Raw genomic sequence first — 17777 nt, 5'->3', positions numbered from 1 at the left:
TCCCCCCACCGCAGTCCCCCACACACCATCCGGGCTCTGGAGACCGCTGGAACCTGGGATGCACTTTTCCTAAGAAGGGGTTCAGAGCCCTCACCAGTTTCTCAACGCTCCCGAGGCCCCTTGCCCTCTCAATTGGGAGCCGGCATACAGCAGGCATACACGATACAGGAGCGGCCAGACGATGGGCACAGGAGCCAGGCAGGGGTCGAGGGGAACCTCCGGGGAGGAGCCCTGTCGAGCCCGCGAGTCCTTTAGAGTCTAGAGAAGCGCGGGCTCCCCCCGCCCCCGGTTCCGGAAGGGGGCGGGCAGCGGACGCCCCCGGGCGCCGTGTCACCGCGCCTCGGTTGCCGGGTAACGGAGCCGGAAGGCGGGCTGGGGGCGCAGCTGCTCGAGGCGTGGGTGCCGCTGGACGGCAGCACGCGCCACGCGCCGCAGAGGGCAGCCCCCCCCGCACCTTAGGGCTGGAGGGGCGTTGCCAAGACCGCCACTGGGTCCCCGAATTCACTAGCCCACTGCCTCAGTTTCCCCAAGAGGAGGCTGGGGACCCCATTGGCGAGGGGGACAGAGGGACTCAGAGGGCCCACTGGCTCGGACCAGCGATGGGAAAAACCACAAGGCTCTGGAAATCGGGTTTAAAAAAGACATGTTTAATTAATTAAATACCAGGATGAGGCCAGGCAGGGCAAGGGGAGGGGGGGGTCACCCGAAAGCACAAATCCCTTAGGACCCTACCCCCCCACACCTCGAGAGGCCACAGCTAAAATGGCTGGAGCCAGACCCCAATGACCATCGGTCCCTCCAGACTCCTGGACACGGGGGGGGAGGGGGGGCAGGGACAAGTTCTCAGCTCCCTGGGTCCTCAGACCACAGTCCAACCCCCGCGGACATGCACCGGCCAGGGCTGGGACAATGAGGGGGGCGTCCAGACAGACACAAAGGGAAACAAGGCCCGGGCCCGCCCTCTGCCCCCTGGACTAAGGCATCTCACCACCGCGGGAAGATCCTCCGCAGCCCCACCGCCCTCCCCAGGACCCCAGGCACCTGTCCCTGGATCCTGCCAGGGCCGTTCCGGTCCACGCTAGTGCCATCCAAACGCCCCAGCCGCCAACTGGGAGGCAGGAAGGTTCTGGAACACAGAGGGGTGTCACAGACCTCGTGCAGCCAAAGGCGGGATAGGCCTTTTCAGGGTATGGGACAGGGAGCCTGGGTCCCTTCCCATTCCAGGGCCGGGGTCTTCAGTCCCTCTGTCCAAAATGAAATCCAACCGCAGCCACGGTGGGAAGACACCAGGAGGGGACGTGACATCTGTCCTTCCTCATCCTAAGTTCAGACCACGCAGGCCCTCCCCCCCACACCCACAAAGCCTGAGGACAACAGACCACCCACCGGGGCCCAGATCAAGGAAGAGATTGGCGCCTGAAAAAATATTCTACCCGGTCCAAAAAAATCGAGCTATCCCAGGGGGTTCGGGGGTCAGCCCTCCCACTTCCCGCCCGCCCGCCCGCCCGCGTGGGCAGGACCTCAACCGCTGGTCCAGTGGCCATGCCCGGGGCAGGATGGAGCAAGGGCCCGGGGCCTCCTCACCCCCATCCGCAGGGCGGGGAAGGGGTGCATTTCGCCCAAAGGCTGGCCTGGTCCCAAATAGGAGGGATTGATTGTCACGTGATGCTGCACAAGGCCAAAGTCGGGGACTCTTCCCCTTCAGGAGAGGGGAGCCAGCCATCTAAACTGGGGGCCAGCTTCCCCACAGTCTCTCTCACTGACACATTCGCACACCCACCCAGAGGGGCAAGGCAGCCCCCCAAGCCAGCAGACAGAGGAAAATAAATAAGCCTGCAGTAACTCCCATCCGGTGATATTCGCGCCCCGCACCCCGCCCCCACCGTGAGTCAAATTGCTCTTTGGAAGAACCCCCCTTTCTCTCCCTCCCTACCCCAAGTCTCAGAAGCAAAACCGGTACCCCTATGGAAACCCTACGACCTCCCCCGTCCCCACCCACCCAGCCCTCGAGGCTGGGGAGCTGAGGGGCCCCTCCCATGAGCAGTGGGGTAGAACCTGTGGACACCTGAGATTGAGTACCCGAATGGGGGCGGCCGGGCCACACCCCCGTTTCCCTGAACGTCTCCAATGGCTTTCGGTGGGGTGAGGGGCTCCCGGGGCGGGGGATGGGGGGACACGAGGCAGCCCGCGGTAACCCCTGGTTCACCTATGGCTCTTTGCACACTTCATCCCAACCTGGACAGAGGGGCCTGGGGACCAAGTGTGAACACCGGTTAGGGGGTGCCTTTCTTGGGCCACCTCCCCCCAAGGCCCACACGTCCCTCAAAGCAGGGAGGTGGCGAAGGGGGAAGGGGGACGCCTCCTGGCCACCCACCCGGGGTCCCTGTTTAACAGCTGGGAAGAGAGTTAACGATCATGGCTATATACAGACACGGGGCCACTACCCCTCCCGAGAGCAAACTCCAAGGCCCGGATGACCCCGGTCCAGTCTCAGACCCCTCCTTGTTTTCTCGAGGGGGCAAGGGCATCTTGGGGGGCCCTCAGGGGGACACTGGAAGGGGAAGGGGCCGGGCTGGCGGTCAGTCCGTTCCCCGCCCCGGGCCGGGACAGCAGGCGTGTTGCTGGTACTCCATGCCCAGGCCCAGCGGGGGCGCGCTCAGGGCGGCTGGACTGGGACTCTACAGGCCGGCGGGAGCCGGGCTGGGCACCGGGCTGGGCGCGGGGCTGCCCGCCAGGCTGCAGGGCAGCGAGTCGCTGGGCGAGGTGCTGCGGGCGCCCGGGCGCCGGAGCAGTTCCGGGCGGAAGCCGGGGTGGCGGCGCGCGTGCTTGGTCAGGTGGTCGCTGCGGGTGAAGCGCTTGGAGCAGAGCGGGCAGGGGAAGCGCTTCTCGCCCGTGTGCGTCCGATGGTGGCGGGCCAGCTCGTCGGAGCGCGCGAACTTCTTGTCGCAGCCCGGCCAGTCGCAAGCGAAGGGGCGCTCACCTGCGCGGAGGAGGCGGAGGACAGACAGACATTGGTCAATGTCGGGGGAGAGAGGGAGAGGAGGAAGTCCCATCAGATCCCCAAAGGTCCTCGTCATCTGCCTCATCCCTCCCCACCTTGTTCTAGAGGCTGAATTCTGGGCGTGAATTTAAAACGTGTAGATGTTTAAAGAAAACGGCCCCAACTCATTTCGCGAACCCCCGTGAATACTCTCCCCTCTGTTTCCTACGACTAATGGTAATCAGACTGGGAGCAGCTGCCATGGGTTGAAAAGAGAATCTACAGAGACCGCGTTCTCCCAGGACCGCGCGCCCGCGCGCCCCCACCCCCAGGAAGGCGCCACCTCGGTGTCATGTGTACTTGGCACACACGTGTCCGCTCCGAACGCACGTCGAGTTTTCCGAGAGGCTTCTTATGCAAACGGGTCCTGCCGTCCCCACTCCCGCGAAACTCCCTTCTGCCCTTCCTGTGGGGGCATTCGGGGTCTCCCAGGTGCTCGCGATCCCAGTCAAGCCCCTTCCTTTTGGAAATGACCACCCCGTGGGGTGCACCGTCTGGGCAGCCTCCCATGCCTTACGCCACTGCTGACCCTCGTGGCCCCTCTACAAGCTGAAGGACATGTGAAGGGACCCCCAACCCCGGCCAACCCCGGGGCCGCACTCGCAAGGTGCGGAGGCACGCAAGGCGAGACGGGGACAGCCCCTGGGTGTGCGCGGGGAAGGGGCGGAGCCCGAGGCAGCCCAGGACTCGCCCCGCCCCAGCGGAGCAAAGGCGAGGGGAGGGGCGGGCCGCCACCGGCAACTTCCTCCGCAGACCCCTCCCACCGCCAGGCCGGCCTCGCCCATCCTGCCCTTGCGGGCCACGGCCTTCCCCGCCTGCCAGTCCCCACCCGCCCATCCCTTGGGGGGGTCTCCGCCCCGGAACAAGGTCGCCCGACCCCCCTCATCAACCCGGGGGGTCACCCGACCCCCCTCATCAACACATCAACGTCTGTGTTGTCAGCGTGTCCCCAGCCGACCCAGGGGGACCCCCGCCACGCCCCAGGCCCGGGGGCCGTGAAGCACCCAAGAGTTTGCACCCTTCTGGACCCAGCGCCGGGTACCTGGGACCCTGGAATCCCCAGGCGTTGTGTTGCCCAATGCTCAGGGGGTTTGCAGGGTGTGTTGGGGGTGGATAGAGTGTGGACACGTGGGCAGGGTCGCCCCTCGTGGCACTGGACGGAACCCAGCAGAGGAAGAGGGGGAGGCCAGCTGGGGGGCAGGAGGGGGAGCCACAGTGGGGTCAGGGTAGGTTACACACTGGGAGGCCCACACCGAGCACTGGGGACTGCGGTGACCCAGGCTGACCCTGCCTCAGGAAACACGCCCACCGGTGGGGGAGGTGCTGAGGGAGACAGACTGAAGGGTATCCTCAGCCGAGGATCAGAGAAGCACCTGAAAAGCAGCACCCTAGTGGGGGCGTGCACCGCTGACCAGGAGCCGGAGGTGGGGGCCATGGGACAGACCCGCAGCCGTGGGGTGGGGGGAACCTGCATTCTCAGGGTGACCCAGTGACATCTCTGCTCTGGAAGCTCAAAGCCCGCCCTGGGGAAAGGGCTGGGAGGGGGAAGGGATCGCGAACCACTGAGGGGCACCAGTGGACTTCAGAGGGGCTGCCCAGGAGAGAGCGGGACTAAAACCTCCCCTCCCCCACCCCTTCCTCCTGGTCGCACTCGGACACCACCAGCGAGGCAGAAAAGCGGGGGGGGGGGGGGGTCAAAGCCCAGCAGCCTCCCCCAGAAAGTTTCTTGTGGGTTACCTGTCGGTTATACTCACGTCTGGGGGAGGGCACGCCCCAGGAGGCTGGGGACCCAGACGCGCTGGTGCCACCTCCCCCAGGGGTCACAGGCCACAATCATGGTGCTGGGGGGAGAGCAACTGTCCAAGACCACAGGTGGCCCCAAATCCCTGGGGCTGCCCCCCACACACACACCCCCCATGCTTCCCCTGCAACAATCCAGCAGGCAGAGTCCGCAGCCGCTGGGGGAGGGGCCCCGGCGGGGACGTCCTCCATAGAATCACGGGGCTCAAAACAGCCCCAGAAGGTACACCCCACCCCACCCCACTTGGAATCGACAGGTCCCGAGGGCCTAAGTCTGGGGGCGGGGCTGCTGGCTTCCAAGCAAACGGGGGCCTGGGGGAGCGACGCCCCTCCGAGGGGCATGCGGCCTTGTCGCCATCTTGCAGGACGCAGGCGGGGGAGAAGGGGGGGAGAGGGGGGCCAGCCCGCCACGGGTGCGCCCCACAGTTGGCTCACTTCCCCATTTAGGGCAGCGGGGCCCGCCTCCCGCCCTGCCCTCCCCTCTCTCCGTCCCGCAGCTCTACTTTGCCACCAGCAGGTTGCAAGAGCGGTGCCAGTGCCCGCAGGGGCCGGACGCCTGCAGCCGCCGGGAACACAGCTGCCGCACGTAGCTCAGCGGCGGCAGGGACATCCGCAGCCCCAGCCGGCCCCGCTCACGTGGTCCCGCTCCCGCCGGGGCCGGGGGTCGCCTCGCCGGCTGGCCGCCTGCCAACCCCGCCCCACGCCGGGTTGCTGGGTAGCGCAGCGCACGTGCACACGTGGGTGGCGCGGCCCGGGGCTTGCAGGCTTCCCTCCCCACAACGTCGGGCGGATGCCTGCAGGATGCCAGGGCCTGCCACCCTCTCAGTCCTCTGGCCGGGAAGGGCGGTAACATTCAGAGGCTCAGAGCCGGCATGCCGGGTGCAGCTGCCTGTCTGCTGAGTCCACCTGGGTGCCGGAGGAGGATGCGGTGGGCGGGGCTGCGGTGGACTTGACCCTCTGACTTGGGCTGGGACTAGGGGTGAGCTCAGGACGGCCGGAAAGGAGGTCCTGGCGACCGTGCGCCAGGCCTGGCTCAGTGTGCTCGGCCTTCACGGGGGACAGTGCCCCACCTCCCCGGGCTGGGGCTGGGGGCCAAGGGTCTGACAGCTGACCTTCACTGTGACCTCCTGAGGTCATCACTAACCTAAGAGGCGGGTGTGTGGCCCACAGCCAACCCTTGCGCAAATGCCCACCTACCAGGTGGACTGCACCGGGGGAGGGGCCCAGGTAAGGTAGCATCCCAGGAGAGCTGGAGAAGGCTGGGACTGCAGCAGGTGCGGGGGCAGGGGGCTTCCCAAAGGAGACAGGCCTGAGCAGGCCGCGAAGGACAGTACGGACATACAGCCAAAAGGATTGAAAATTGATGGTGAGGTCCGGGGGTCAGAGCACAGGGTCCCCGTGCGGCTGGCCATCCTGATGGCTTTAACAAAGACCAACCCGTGCGAAGTTCATGTGCTCTGTGATCTTAAATACTCCCTAGACGTTAGCCACCCCCATCTCTCTCCCTGTCCCCGCCCCTCCTGTAGGTTTTCCATTTCAATTGCTCTGCGGTTGCCACCAAAAACCGTAGGCAGGGGTCTTGCAGGCCCTCACCTCCCCACGTGGTACCTGGCAGCAAATCCCATCAGAGCCCCTTTCAAAATATGTCCAGCCCCCGCCCCCCCCAGCTCAGCCCAGGAGTGAGGCGGCAGCCCATCGGCGGGTGCCTGGGCCGCCCAGCCTGTGCTCTGCTCCCTGGCTCGGAGTCGAAGCTGAAGTCTTCACTGTGGCCTCGCTTCTCTGCAGCCCCGGTAGCTGCTCCTCACGCGCCGCCTGGAACCTCTCCCCCATCACTCCGTCCCTTGTCTGTGCTAACGCCACCCTTCAGAGCAGACGCTCCTTATCCCGCTGGGGTACCCCCCCCACTGTCCCCGTTCTCGGCTTTCTTATGCTTATGCTCAGTCTCTCCTGGGAATGATATGTGCCCCCCACCTGACCATAAAGCTGACAGCACAGGCCTGGCACACCGTGGGTGCTTAACACATCCGTGGAAAGCGTCTACAAGCCCCAAGAATGGCACTCAGGTTGCTACAGCTCCAGCAGCAGCTGACCAGCTAGCTTGCTGGTGCGTCATCTGGTTTACCTCCCCACCCCCCAGGTAGGAGCCACCACTACCCCCGTTTACATAAAAAGCGGGCCACCTGCCGCCCCACACCTCTCCTCCCTCCTGGGGAACCCAGGCTGCCCTCGCTTTGCTTCCCCACTCGGACTGGCATCTTCAGCATCGGGGGTGATGGCCCACTCAGTGCCTGTGTGTTCAGGCCCCCCAGAGCATGTGTGTTCCGGAGCCCCGCTGTTCTGGAAATGGGACTGGGTGAGGGTGGCCCCCCTCCCTCCCCGGGAGGCCAGCTCCTCAGGCTGGTATCGTGTGCCAACTCCCGGGCCATCTGGGCCAGCTTTATCAGGGAGCCTGGGTGGGGGGTGGTTATCGCCCCTTGCAAGGTTGGGGGCACCCTCCCCCGCCCCCCAGCTGGGGCACCAGCACCGTGAGCAGTCCCAGCTGCTCGCTGCACCCTGCTGCGGGAGGAGGGGGCTGGGGGGCGGGCAGTCCTGGGCACTCGCACCCCACCCCACGCCCTGACACTGCCCCATTCTGGCCCCCCAGATAAGCCACCAGTCTCCTGTGCCCCACCTGGCACGCTAGGGGCGCTCACAGCTCTGCGAGGCGTGGAGGTGGGGTCTGCTGACTCAGACAGCCCTGGGGGGTGCGGTGGCTACTTCCCCTCTGGGCCTCAGTTTCCCTGTCTGCCTCTCCTCCTGGGGGCCTGTTCAGCAAAGAATACCACCACCACCACCCCCCTTAGGCCGCTCGGCAAACAGGGGTCGCCCTAGCCGCCTCTTGTCCCCCAAGTCCTGGGTCTTGTCCCTCCCACCCAATTCGTGCGGTGGCCCACTGCTCTCCCTCCAACACAGTGGCCCCCCTCCTCGATCCCTCTGCCGGATCCTAATCCCTTCCCCATAAACGGATTTTCCTCTGCAAAGCCGGGCCTGCCCGCCCCCCCCACCTGCCCTTGGGATTAAAGGGCACACTTACCTACTCTGCCCCCTCCCCACCTCCCACCCACCACAGCCGCAGCCCTCCAAATCCACGCCCCAGGGTCCCTGCCCCCACCCCCTGCAGCCAGGGTGCCAGCCCCTCTCCTGGGACACACCCTTCCCTGCTACATCTGACCCCGCGGTGTCGCTCAGCGGCCTCTTCCTACAGGAAGCCTTTTCCTCCATCACCGCTGCTGTCACTGTCCCCCCAGTGTTCCAGGAGTCCCGGGGGACGGGGACTGGGTCGTCCCCACAGTGCCTCTCACACACTGTAAAGGCTCAGCTACTCTTGCTCTGGCTCAAGCAGACAGGGTTTTATAGGGGGTCTCAGCTGGAGGTATTGCCGCAACGCCCAGGGGACACTGGATGATGTCTGAGAACATATGTCATTGTCACAACGGGGGGTGCTCCAGGTGGGGGCCAGGGAGGCTGCTCAACACCCTACAGTAGCCAGGACGCCCCACACAATGAGCCGGCCCCGAAGTCAGCAGGGCCGAAGGGGAGACCCTAGACTAACAGCCCCACTTCCAGATCTCAGCTCCTTGCGGGGAGGGGGCCTGAGCCCACCAGAAGGTGCTGGACACTGGGGGCACTGGGGCAGGGGAGCAGTCCGGAGACGAGGGAGGTTGGGAGAGCGAGGAGTAGATTGCCAGCCTCTCCGCCCCCGCCCCACCTCCCTCCCTCTCCCTCTCGGTATCCACGGCAACCGCGTCAACATCTCCTGCAGCTTCCCAGTCCTTCCGTGCCCCACACTGGAGGCAGGAGAGCTCCTTCTGGGCCAGGGGCTGCGGGCCAGACACAGGGGACCGGAGGACAGCCGTCCCCGCTCCCCCACAGCTGGGTGGCCCTGTGAAGGACCCCATCGCCCCTCCTGGTCTCCCCACCCCAAACCTCTGTGCCAAATGGAGCAGGGATGATGAGGCACCACACTCAACTCGCCTGGCTCCTGCTGGGCCTGCTTGCTCATCTGTAAAATGGGGCCAGGCCAGGATGGGAGCTCTCTTTACTTTACAGAGAGGAGAGCCGCCATCAGGCAGAGGCGGGTGGAACGGGACTCCCTCCCAAAGGCCCTCGGGGGACAACGGTGCAGCAGACAGCCATCATCTAATTAAAGCTCCTCATCAGATCACTCCCCAGGCCTGCCCCCAGCAGTGGGTAACAAGGTCCAGACAAGCATGGCTTCCCCACCCCAAAACAGGCATAAAAACAGCTGCCCCCTCCCCTGGGGGCTGGAAAAACCCAAAGGCCTTGACACAAACCCTGGGTAGGGTTTGGTGGTCCTGAGCACTAAACAGATGCTGAATTAGCAATCACTGAGCACAAAGGTGCCCCAAACCCTCCAAAACCGGCACCAAAGGTGCCTAGGTGCACGACTTTCACTCTCAGGAGCAGCACCCCCCCCACCCCAGGGCCCAGCACCATTATTATCCAGGGGGCAAGGCATGGGGGGATGGCACCCTGCCCTTCCCCACCCATCACTGGGACACCCCAACTCAGTCCCCTGGGCCTCGCTTTCTCTTTAAAACCAGAATGGCAATACTGACATCCAGGCGCTCGACAAGGAGTCCTTTCTCCCCCAAAGGCTTACGGGGGCGGCCTGGGGGCCCACCGAGGTTCTCAAGGATCCCAGAATACCCTGGGGAAGTGTCCCTACAGAGCCACAGTGGGAAGGGGGGTGGCCACCCCCTTCACCAGACCCAGAGACTCAAACAGAATGTGGAAAAAAACAAACCAAACTAGAGCACTAGGGGGTCTGAGCCACTCTCAGGGGTCACACCATCCATGTCTCTGCCACAACGCTAGGTCCAACCCCGCTTCCATGCACCCGCTCCACGTGTTCCTACAGTGGGAGCGTGTCCACTGAGCCAAGCTGATGCACCCTACTGCCCGACGTGACCCCCATAACGGCCCTCAGGAGAAGGCAGCCCGGAGGCGGTAGGTAATGTGCTAGAAACGGACAGAACCACCAAGTCCAAGTGCACGCCCACCCAGCCCCCCTGCCCTTTCCAACAGAACGAACACCTCCAATGTTCAAACTCAGGCTGGTGACCAAGGCCCACCATCCCCAGACCCCCAGCCCAAGAGAAAATCCTCAGGGTTGAGGGTGGGACTCCGTGGGGAAGACTGGGGGGACCCACAGGAGGAAAAAGAGGGGGTGACGGAGTGAAAGGGTGGCCAGAGCCCCCCTACCTCCGGCTCCCTAGCGGCCCTTCCCCACCCCCGGCTGGGCTGTGAGACGTGACAGTGTCGCGCGGAACCCACCCCCGCCCCCAAGCCTTCCCGGCTCCCGCTGCAGGCGGGGGCGTGGGGGGGACCCAGGAAGCTGCGAAACGCACTGAGGACGTGACACCCTCAGGGGTCCCCCTCCTCCCCAGACTCAAGCCCTAACCCGCACTCCCAGCCCTGCCTTCCGCGTTATTAAAATACATATAAAGGAAAAAAAAACGTGTCGGGCACCCCCCAACCTGGCTCTGCACCAGGCGCTCCGCCGCTCTCTGGGGTGAATCCTCGCGGCCACCTCGGAGGCAGCGCGCGGTTCCTCCTGCCTTTCTACAGAGAAGGAAACCAAGGCAGGAGAGAGAACGAGAACCTCAGAATTGGACGCTCCGACCACGATACCCACCAACCAGATCCGAAACCAACGGAAAATAAAAGAGAAACGAGGCCGAGAGTGAAGGAGACTGCCCGGGAGCCCCGATCCCGCCCGCGGACCCCGCCCGCGGACCCCGCCGCGACGCGCGCCCCGCGAGCCGCTGCCGCTGCCTCGGCGCCCGCCATCCGCTCGCCGCCCGACCGCGTGGCCGCCACGCCCCCCGCGCGCGCCCCACCCACCAAGGCCCCGCCCTCCCGGCCGGCGCGGCGGCGGCCCGGGCGCGCCCCCCTCCCCGCCCCCGACGCGCCACGCAGTTTCGGGGTCCCGGCGGGGGGGTGGGGGGAGCGCGGGAGGCCGCCCTCGCGCGGGCCGGGCGCGCGGCCAGACTCACCTGTGTGCGTCCGCAGGTGCGACTTGAGGTGGGAGGACTTGTAGTACGCCTTGGCGCAGCCCGGGAAGGGACAGCGGTGGCTCTTGGCGGCGGCGGGCGCGGCGCCGGGGGCGCGGCCGGAGGACGGGGACGAGGCGGCCGAAGAAGAGGAGGCGGGCGAGGCGCCCCCCGGAGCGGCGCCGGGCCCGCCGCGCAGGTCGGCCAGGATGCTGGCGGCCAGCAGGTGGGGTGCGGCGGCGGCGGCGGCGCCCGGGCCTGGGCCCGGGACGACGGGGGCCGGCGGCGGCGGCCCCGGGGGCCCGGGCGGGGCGGCCTCGCGGCGCGGCGCGCGCACATCCAGGCCAGCGGCCGGGCCCGCGCCCTCGGGGCCCGGTCGCCCGCGGTGCACCACGGCGCCTGAGGAGATGGCCATGAGCACGTCGGCGGCGAAGTAATCCACGCACGCCACGGCTGCCGACATGCCAGGCAGGGGCGGGCGGCGCGGCCGAGCGGGCGGAGCGGAGGCGGCGGGAGCGGCGCCCGTCCGGCCGGCGGCGGCTGATCGAGTGCGGGAGGCGGAGGAGGAGGAGGAGGAGGAGGCCGGCGCGCGCCGCCGCCGCCGCCGCCCGCGCTCGGCCTGCCCCGCCCCGCCTGACGCGCCCTGACGCACCGGAGCCCGCGGGGGCGGCCGCGGCCCGCCCCGCCCGGAGGACGCCCCCTCGGGGCGCACGGCCACGCCCCCCGCCTGGCGCGCCCTCCACCACCCTGCCCGCTGCGCGCGGCCGCCGGGGGCGGTGCCGGGCCGAAGGAGCCGCCCCCTGGCGCGCCTACTCTGGCAACGGAGTACGCCTTCCCTCCTTCTCCGAGCGCTCCTTCCCCACGCGGGGCGCCAGGCCGGGGAGCTAGCCCCCTCTGGCCCTCCCTTCCCCCTGCGGCCACCCCTGGTCCGCTTCCCCGAGCACCTTCTCCTCACACCAGGAAGCTCCGCCCGGTCCCCGCTACGGTCCCGCCTCCGGGGCGCGCCCCGCCCCGTCCCGGCACGCCCCTCCCTCCTCGGAGGGCCACGCCCCCTAGGGCGCGCCCCTCCCTGCTCGGCGCGCGCCCCGCCTCCCCGCGGGCTCGCCCACCCCACGCTGGGGCGCGCGGCCGGCGGGGGCCCGCCCCTTCCTCGGACGCTTCCACCCTGGCCCGGGCGCGCCCCAGGTCAAGATGGGGGAGGGGTCGTTCCCCACGTGGCCCGGTGGGGGTGCGGAAGCGGCTAGCCCCGCCCCCCGGCCACGTGCGCGACCCTTCCCCCTCTTCTCCCCAGTTTGTGGCCCTGCTCGACCGCGCGCCCCCTGCCTTCTCTCGCCCGCTTGCTTTCATGGTGGGTGTCCCCCTCGCCGCTCCCGGAGACCCACAGCTAGGCAGGGGAGGGGAGGACTCCCCGCCTGGTAGCGTCGAGCTAACGTGCGCTCGTTCCTCTTTTTTTGACCCATTCGGGAGTGAAGATGGTTGGGGTCACAAAGGGTGGGGCGCGGGGTGCTTTGGGTTGGAAGAGTGGGTCGGCCCCGCCAGAACAAGGGGGTCGGGAACATCAGTACCGGCGCCAGTCAGGGATCTTTGGGGCGCAGACGGGGCAAGTGGGGCCTCGGCAAGACCCCGAGGACGTCCTGGCCAAGTTGTTTAATGTCGATGACGCCAGGAACGCAGATGCCCGGGGTCCGCCCAACCCTCAGGTCTGAAGCAGCGGGCGCGGGGAAGTGGGGCGATGGGGTGGTCCCCTCCATTGCGACCACGCCCCCGCCCCTTCCTAGGCAGGCCACGGGGACCGTGCAGTGGCAGGAGCGGCCTCCAGGGGACCTTCCTGCACGGGTTCTTGTTTTCTCGGTGACCCGCCCTGAGCTGGGTGTGGACAGAGGCCGGGGGCTCTAGCCCAGACCCCATCCCAGGACTGAATACTCACCCTGGCCACCTGCAACACATACCCCCTCCACGCGCTGGCTGACAAGGCCTGGCTCCGCCCCATGCGTCCCCCTGGTCTAGGCCCGACCATCCTTGGTGGTGCCAGCTTGTGCCAGCCTCCTCTGGGGGCCCGCCCTTGCACAAGGGTAGACAGAGGGAGGGAGAGGAGCGGGGCATTGGAGCAATGACTTCAGGCTTCAGAGAGGAGACGCCGCTTTTTCCTTTAACAGATGAGCCCACTCCCACTCCAGGTGGGCACTTGGTGGGCGCCGGCTGTCAGCATTCCTGCTGGCCGGGGCCTCCTGTGCCTTTGAAAGTCTAGGAGGGTGGCCCACCTGGGCAGGGCCCCACCCTCCACCATCTCAGCACAGCCACCCTCAGGTCTTCCCCAAGTCCCTGTGCCTGGCCTCTCCCAAGTCCAGACAAGGCAGGAAGTGCTTTGCAGGCTGCCCCCATAGGCCCCAGCTCACCCCAGCATGTGGGGAAGAAGCAGGACAAGAAAGATGCCGGGACCCTTTGTTCGTTCCTTCCACTGATGTTTATAGGACCCCGAGCAAGATCTCCCCAGTGGCTTTGCCCTCCAGGGGCTCAGAGTCTAGGGCAAGGCAGCTGGGACTCAAGACAGTGGCACAGCGGATGGACACAGGCCTGACAAATAGAACAAGTGGGGGTAGCATCCCAGAGATGGCTCCACCTGGGGCCTGCAGTTCAAGGGGGCAGCCACGGGAAACTGGGGCAATAACTTCCCACAGGCAAGCGAGGGGTGGACCATGGCAAAGCAGGGCTTAGGACTGCCGTCCCGGCTGTGCCTGGCAGCACAGCCCCAGACAGACCATTTTCTCAGAACCCCAGGTGTGCACTCGCTCCCACGGATAATCAGGGTCTTGGACCTGTGGCTTTCTTCCACGGACCACTTGTGCAGGCAGGAGACCCCAGGCGGGGGACCACACTCCACCCACAGTGTTTCTGTTCACACCCCAGGCCCCGGGGGATGCCTGGGTGACCCCTGATGACCCCCCCTGCCCCACCCTGACCCCATGCCCACCTCTGCCTTATGTTTTGTCACCCTATCCTCACTACAGCCCTTCAGGAGTTGTCACCCCATTTCATAGATGAAGACATCAAGGCTGGGAGAGGTCTCAGAAGTGGCCTGAAGTGGCTGGCCCACGTGGAAGAGCTAGGAGGCAGCAGAGGGTTCAGGGGCCTGAGCTTCTGTCCTGGCCGGGGCACCCACACAGAGGTCAGTCCCTTCTTTCTCCAGACCTCAGTTTCCTCACCTGTAGATGGGGGCCCATCTCTAGCCTTCCCTTCTGGCACCAAGGAGTTCAGGGGGGGCTCTCGCCAGACCACAAGGCCCATGGAGCCAAGCTGGGCAGAAGCAGACACAGGGAGGTGTGGAAGGGAAGGGGGCTCAGAGGGTGAGCCTTCCAGCTGCCAGTGAGGGGAAGGCAATATAAAGTGGAGCGCATTGGAAACATGGATGCCCTGGGGCCCCAACAGGTCAGAGTGGGAATCTAGGCTCGTGTACCTGCGTGTACGTCTGTGTGTCTGTATGTATAGACATTCTGGAAGGACCATAGCTTTTTTTTTCTTTTAAAGACAGTGAACCCTTCACTTTTTGTCTTAATAGTACTTTCTGTATAGTTCAACCTTTTTTTTAATCCATGTGGATTTATTACTTTTATTTTCTTTAAATGTCAGTAGATATCTAGGCAGTGCAATCATGGGCCATGGGCCCTTTCCTTTCATACTTTTCCGTATGAAAAGTTTTTGTTTTTCTTTTTGTTTTGGACATGCCATGCGGCTTGCAGGATCTTGGTTCCCCCAGCAGGGATCAAACCTGGGCCCTGGCAGTGAAAGCACAGAGTCCTAACCACTGGACTGCCGGGAAAGTCCCTGAAAAGTTATCTTCTAAATAACTCCCCTGCTTTGGTGTGGGCTGGGCTGAGGACAGTAACCTGCTTGTGGGGAAACCTGGGGACCCCACCTTAGCCAGGAGGTCAAGGTCGTCTTCAGGGTGTCAGCAATCCCCAGTGGGATGTAATGAGAAGGGCACCTCACTTCTGGGTGTTCTTCCCTATACCCATAGCCCTGGTCTGATCACGAGAAAACCTCAGAAAGGCCCAGATTAGGGGACATTTACAGAAATTCCCGACTGGTCCCCAAACTGTCAAGGCCATGAAAAACCAGGAAAGACTGCAGGAGCGTCACAGGTTTTAAGAGGGTAAGGAGACATGATGACTGAAGGCCATGTGGGCTGCTGGGTCGGACCCTGGAACAGAACAGGACGTTAGTGGGAAAACTGCGGAGACAGGGAAAAAAGTCTGGAGCATGAGAATGGGCAGGTACACAAGTTAGTCCTTGGTTCACGAGACCCTCCCACGAGGGGCGCTGCGGGAAGGCTAGACATGGCAGCTTTTCTGTAAACCCCAAACTAGTCCGAGGTGAACATTTGAAATTAAACACGAGGAGTGGATGCTAGCAGTCCACATCGGAGGCACCAGGAGTTCTACATTTTCACAGCTGTGTACAGAGCTGTCACAGCCGTAAATGTGGTACCTTGTGACCCAGCAATTCCACGCCTGCAAAGGTACACAAAAAATATTTTTTCTTTTTTAAAGCCGTGCACTGTGCGGGATCTTAGTTTCCCGACCAGGGATCGAACCCGTGCCCCCTGCATTGGGAGTGCAGAGTCTTTACCACTGGACCACCAGGGAAGCCCCCATCCCTGTTTATTTCTAACTTGTGTCAGATTACTCACCGTGGTCCTAGGGGTTGGTCACACATAGGAGGTGCAGAAGGCCCCAGCCCAGGCCTAGCCGGGCAGTGGGCATGTGGCTAACTTCCCCCACAGGAGGTGCCAGGTCCCTGCTCCCAGCTTCTGGGGAGAGACCCAGCCCACCCGCCCACCCCCGCAACCCGTCCCTTCTCTAGGAGCGGGAGGGGGCGGGTATGGCCTGAGCCCCGTGAATTCCCTCCCCAGGGCCCCTGCTCATCCTCCATTCCTTGCTGGCCTGGGACCAACCCCTGGAAAGCAGGGGCTTCTGGAGGAAAGTTTCAGATGGCCAGATGCAGTGGGGGCCACCTATGGGCCTGGCCTCCTTGTGCCCTGCTGGGGGAGATGACAAGCCCTCTTCAAGGCCCTCTCCTGTAACGTGGGTTGCGCGGTGCTCTGCTGGGCTTCAGAGAGCACCTGGCTCGGCTCCTCCCAGCGATGACCATGACCACAGACAGGCCCATCCCTTCCACCTCACCTGGACGTGCTGTGGACACGTCCCAAGTGTGGTCCAGGGGCAGTGGTCCAGGGCAGTGGTCCCTGTGTCCCAAGACCACTTGAGCACCAGAGGGCCCAGGCCTGAGTCCTGTCAGGGTCCCAGGCCTTCTTCTCTGGGCAGCTTGGCCAGAGCCATCTCCCCTGAAGTTGGGACAGTGGGGACGGCGACCCCAGTAGCCCAGGGTTGTCGTCGTGAAGATCCACTGCACACGGCAGGAGCTTCGAAACTTAAGGGGGACGCTGATGCTGGGCTGGCACTCCCACCTGACGGAATCGCACAATTAACACGTTGGCCCTGCACCCTGACCGTGAAGCATACAGACAAGTGCCTGCCCTGGGGGAGCGCCCAGGCCCTGGGTCGGGGTGCCGGGGGCCCTGAGGGGTGGCACCCACCACGAGGCCCCATCTCAGATCTGGGCCCTGGGGGAACCACAGCTCCTCACATAACCTTAGCCACTACGCGTCAGGGAGGACACTGAACTCCCCATCCTCTTCTGGGACCCATGGGGCCCCCCAGTTAACACGAAGACAGCAGAACCAGAGGGGTGGGTCCCACCAGTTCAGCCTGATGGGGGGTGGGCAGTGAAGCAGGGTCGCCGGAGGAAGGAAGGGAGGATGGACGGAGGGCCCTCGGGGGCTGGGCCCTGCAGGAAGTCCAGTCGGGGCTCCTGAGGGCGAGGGGCATGCGCACAACCCGGACCCCACCCTCGGGGAGGGGCCTGTGCCTGGCTGAGGCAGCCCCACCCCCTGGGCGGGCTGTGTCCCCCGGGGTCTCTGGGTGCCAGGCGTGCCTAGGCCGCGGATCAGAGAGCTTGGACCCTGGTTCCGGGACCCAGGGGCCAGGTGTCAGGTGAGGTGCGCCAGGCCAGGTGTCGAGCGGAGGACGCGAGGCTCTGGGGAGCCGGGGGGCGCCTGCTGAGCAGCGCAAGAACGCTGCCCGGTGTGAACACGTGTGTCCTGGGAAATTCACAAAATGGAGAACCGAAAGTTGGCCCTTGTCCCAGGCGGCCTGGCTCATGGGCCGTACCAAGTGGAAAGGAAGGGGGGGGGGTGCATCCCGGAAGGTACCACTCCCCCATCACAGCCCCTGCGGTTCAGAGGCTGAGCCCCTCAGAGGCACCCCCCGTGGGAAAGGCGAGTCCCCCGCAGAAGGGCAGAGCCCGCCGGCCGGGCCAGCCTGAGGAGCCCCTGGCCTTAGCTTATCCCTTCCTTGCAATGGGCAGGCACCGGCGAGTAAAGCACTGTGCTGACCTCAAGCAAGGTCAGCACCTCGCACTGTGACTGTACATGGGGGCCAGGGGGGAGGCCCCAAAGGCTTAAGTTTTCAGAATCCTATCTGTCAGAACTAGCATTACAGGGAACATGTTCAAGCCGTCAGCTATTTATTATGACAGAACTTTTCTTGATTTTCACGAGGGGAGTTGGGGCCTCCAGACAGTAAAGAAGTCAGCAGGGTTCAGGATGACTGGGGTGATAGAGTCTAGAAACAGAGCCCCGGACATGGAGAGCCCCTCGTGCGTGCGGTAAAGGCGGTGCTTCAGTCGGGGAAAAGAATGGCTTTATCGGGAAATGGCTTTGGGGTCGAACGATTTGGGAAAAAGCAGGTTGGGTTCCTACCTTACTCCTTCTCAAAAGTCCTTTCTAGAGTTAGACCAAAAATTTAAATACATATTTAGAAAAC

The 17777-nt window shown here is 64.7% G+C and overlaps 1 protein-coding gene across 1 annotated transcript; it reads right to left on the bottom strand.

Annotated features, from left to right (window-relative positions):
* Positions 1–632: 632 nt before the first annotated feature.
* On the bottom strand, positions 633–11516 carry KLF16 (KLF transcription factor 16). Its single transcript, XM_060007367.1, has 2 exons — positions 10900–11516; positions 633–2980 (listed from the first exon to the last, which is right to left on the bottom strand). Exons 1-2 carry the CDS (start codon positions 11357–11359, stop codon positions 2679–2681), a joined length of 762 nt encoding a protein of 253 aa, XP_059863350.1. The 5' UTR covers positions 11360–11516; the 3' UTR covers positions 633–2678.
* Positions 11517–17777: the final 6261 nt, after the last annotated feature.

Source organism: Delphinus delphis, chromosome 3, assembly GCF_949987515.2.
Source record: "Delphinus delphis chromosome 3, mDelDel1.2, whole genome shotgun sequence".
NCBI lineage: Eukaryota > Metazoa > Chordata > Mammalia > Artiodactyla > Delphinidae > Delphinus > Delphinus delphis.
Note: the sequence above shows the minus strand (reverse complement) of the source record. Positions and strands in the feature narration are given on the sequence as shown.